The sequence below is a fragment of the Pteropus vampyrus genome, unplaced genomic scaffold (assembly GCF_000151845.1).
Source record: "Pteropus vampyrus isolate Shadow unplaced genomic scaffold, Pvam_2.0 Scaffold125, whole genome shotgun sequence".
In the NCBI taxonomy this organism is placed as follows: Eukaryota; Metazoa; Chordata; class Mammalia; order Chiroptera; family Pteropodidae; genus Pteropus; species Pteropus vampyrus.
This window is the reverse complement of record NW_011888906.1, coordinates 398,023-401,826: the sequence shown is the minus strand read 5'-3', so window position 1 is coordinate 401,826 and position 3,804 is coordinate 398,023. Positions and strand designations below refer to the sequence as shown.

Below are 3,804 nucleotides of genomic sequence, written 5' to 3'. Positions count from 1 at the left end.
GGCCTTAAGCAAGCCCCTGTCCCTCTCCAGCCTCAGATTTCTCCATGGATCCCAGGCTGGGTGCCCAGCAAAACGGCCCAGGCCGTGTGATCACAAAGGCCTCTACTGCAGCTACTTTTCTGAGCAGCCACCCTGTTGCCATCACTTCCTCTGCTAACTCAGAGGATGGCTTATGATCCCACTGCATAGATGAGAACAGCAGGCTTGAGGCCCCAGATCTGACACCAACAGCCTAGCCTTGGCACATCAGTATGGGGGCAGGGTCCTCCAAGCCAATCACAATTCCTCATCCTACAGGTGGGTAAACTGAGATAGGGAGAGTAGAGTGGCTTTCGGGGGCAGCCACATGGTGAACCAGAAAAGGGGCTCAGTTTTCCCATCTGAACCTCAGGGACACCACCTGTGGAAGAGAGCTGTGATAAGGGCAAATGAAGTCACAGCTGTGAGGGCAGCCCTAGTCCCCAGTGGTTATGGTGGCAGAGGGGACCTCCCCTGCCCTTCCAAGGCCAGGCTGTGCCAGCTGCTCCAGGGCAGCATGCACAGCCTACACCCCTTGTTCACGTAACACACACTGACATATACACAGCGTGGATGTTCACCTGGCAATGAATGAGTCGGCACATCTCGGCACTTACACGCACCTCAGCCTGAGCAGAGTGAACACGCCTCACCTTGTACACATATCTCAGAGAACAAACATACCTTCCCACACACACCCACCTCGCCAGGAATACATCCCAGCAGCCACTTCATGTGTGCACCCCTCAACGTATATACAATGTGAACACACGGCATACTAACACATCTCCTCACCTACATGCTAGCCACCACTGCACTGTGGACACATCTCAACACGTCCCCAGCTCACCATGTCCTCGCCTCAACATATACGGACGGAGTGCCACCCTTACTAGGTCTATAAGTCACCACGGATGCCCAGGTACACACAGCATTCAGTGTATACAACATACCCATTTTTCACCATGTGCAAATGCACACTCCCCAGATCACCATGCCTGCACTGATATCACATTCTTCTTGGTGCTTGTCTTGCCAGTGGTCAATGCTCAGCTGAGGGAGAGTCCGTGTCTGAGACTCTCACCCCAAGGGCTCCCCTTAGCCTTCCTATAACCCACTTCCCCAACCGACTACCCAGCCACTCACCAGAGCCTGTACATTCTACCCCCTAAACCATTTGCTATTCCATCCTCTCTACCTCCACCTGTCCCTTGGGAAGGTGGCCATGTATATCCCTGCTCAAGATCTGTTGTTACCCCAGCCCCTGCCCACCATCTCCTGTCCCACAAGCAAGGAGCACAATCCCAGGGCCTGTAGGGCCACCCTTTCATGATGTTCTGAAGCATTTTCATATGATCAGACCAAACCATACCATTTTGAAAGGAAGTCAAGTCATACACCATTCTCACTGTATTTCTAAACTAGGAAGTGGATTGAGAGCCACAAAAGCCTTAAATATATAAAACACTGTCTAGATTTCATTTTCTATTGAAAAAAAAGCCTTTTTCCCGTTAGTCTCACTGTCTTTGGAATTTTATATAGAATGACAAGAACTCAGGGCTTTGTCAGACTGATGTTCATCTGGTTCAAATGCATCTAATGTGTTCCAGGACTATGCTCGCCTATCTGCTACCCACCGTCCCCACCCCTCCGCTGCCCCAGGATGAGGTTCTCACTATCTACAGAAGCAGCCCCTTCCTTCTTGACGTGTAGTGAAATCTGCTTCCTGTAACTTTTACCCACAGCTTGGACTCTGCCCCTGGGAGCCACCCAGTTCACAGCCACTCTCCTTGTCCTTGAGAAACCTGGGGGATGCATAGCAGCAGAGACGTCTGAGCCTTCTGCCACTTCCTTTGAGTGTGGCCTTGGTGCATAATAAGTGCTTCAATAGACATTAGCATTTGAAAGGAGAAAGTTAGTCCTCCAAACTCAGTTAGGGCCTCTGGGCTCCTGCAGCCCTCCATGCTCATCTCCAGCACATTCTGCTCACACTGACGTGACTGTTTGTATGTCTCTCTCTCAGCATCCTGATAATCAGGGTTCTATCTTACTTATTTCTAGCTCTGTTCATTTAAGTGTCCATCTGTTCATCTGTCCCTCTCCCTTATCACATTTCCTAAGCATTTCCTCTATGCTAGACCCTGTCTTGGGCCTTGGGGACACACAACTGCATCAGATATGGTCCCTGTCCTCAAGGAGCCTCCAGGCTGGTGGGAGTAGCAGGCAGAAGGCCGGCCATTAGAATGCCATGAAATTGGTCCTGTGAGGCGGGTAGATGGCACAGCTTCCAGATTTGTCTTCTAAAGGGCAGGGACATGTTTTAGCCTCTACTCAGGCTTGGTCTCAGATATGAATGTCTGCTGAGAGCACAGCCAGTGGAAAGAATCCCTTTATTAGCAGGTTCCACTGGCCCCCCATTTCTGAGGCGAGTAAAGAGAGGCCCAAGTAAAGCAACTTTCCAAGTGAAGCTGTGGTGCAGATGGGCCTCACAACTGGTGCCTTCCCCACAGCCCTCGTGCCACCCTGACCCTGGCAGGGACCTACCTGTAGGTAGTGGTAGGCTAGACCCTGGTGGCAGGATTTGGACTTTAGCATGCTCTTATCCAAGGTGGCTGAAGTCTTCTGGCAGACCTCGTGGGCATGGCTGAGGGTCAGAGTGGACCAGGAGCCCCGCTTGACATAGTTGGTGTCGGTGCCCACGCCAAGGCTGGGGCAGGAGGCTGGGGGTGCGGGTGGGGGTGGCGGGGCAGTCAGCTCAGTGGTATTGTTCTTGGAGGCTTTGAGCATGTGCCCGCTGATGGTGTTGTAGGCGTGCATGAAGTAACGTGGCTGGCTGCGTTCTGCCTGGCGGCCTAGCGTCATCAGCCCGGAGGCTGGCCCACTGCTGCGGAAGGGACCACCCTCGCCGTCCAAGTTGTCGTCGGAGCTCCACCAGCCCGAGATGTTGGAGCGGCTGCGCCGTTTGGGCTCCCCAGCCTTGGCCCGCTCCTTGCTCTTGGCCCTCCGGCCCTTGCCGTCCTCCAGGCCACCTTTCTTGCTGCCATTGCCACCGATCTTGCCTGCTGTGCCCTCCAGTGAGGGTGCCTTGGTGAAGAAGAGCCGCTGGACTGAGTGGACCAGGTGGCGGATACGGCCAGGACTCTCACCACGGGCCTTGGCCTCGCCGCGAGGGAACTGGAGCGTGCTGAAGCCATCGCGGTGGATGGGCAGCTGCTTCTCAAACTGGTCCAGGAGGTTGGCAGGCAGTCGGTTGATCTTGGTGGCTTGGGCATGGCTGGGGAAGGGGCTCTCCTCTGGCACCTCGAAGTGGGAGTTATAGTGGATGCGGGGGAAAGTACTGCTCGGTGGTGGCAGCTGGTTGTTGAGTGGGAAGAGACCATCCCCTGGCAGAGTATTCTGTCCAGGGAAGCGAGCCTCGCGGGCAAAGGCCTCCGTGGGCGACAGCAGGTAGGGATTGCGGTCAGGCCCTGCAAACAGGGGCTCGTGTGGTGGGTCCAGGCTGTCAGAGAGGTGGCGGGGACGGCTGTCACCGAGGCCTTTCATGATCCTGGCCCTTGAGGCAGGGGCCGTTGCCCTAGTGGGGTGCCCGGGTCGCCTCTCCCGGGCAGCAGCTATCCTGAGGAGAGAAGACAGAAGCGTCAGCTGGATGTGGGGGTGGGGGACAGGGTGCCAGGAAGGTCAACCAGATCCCCACAGATCTCAGGGGTGGGAGGATTTCTGACGACTCCCGATCTGCCCTTAACATTGAGGGGCAGAGGACAAGAGTACAAATGGAGGTCTGTCTGC

At 55.0% G+C, this 3,804-nt stretch overlaps 1 protein-coding gene across 3 annotated transcripts in view; it reads right to left on the bottom strand.

The window, feature by feature from the left end:
* DLGAP4 (DLG associated protein 4) overlaps positions 1 to 3,561 on the bottom strand; it is an 88,448-nt gene extending 84,887 nt beyond the window's left edge. For all 3 annotated transcript variants that reach the window (XM_011366564.2, XM_011366562.2, XM_011366563.2), the window contains exon 1: positions 2,563 to 3,561. In XM_011366564.2, the coding sequence (XP_011364866.1) occupies positions 2,563 to 3,561 (999 nt within the window). The remainder of the gene's footprint in view (positions 1 to 2,562) is intronic.
* Between the last annotated feature and the right edge of the window lie 243 nt (positions 3,562 to 3,804).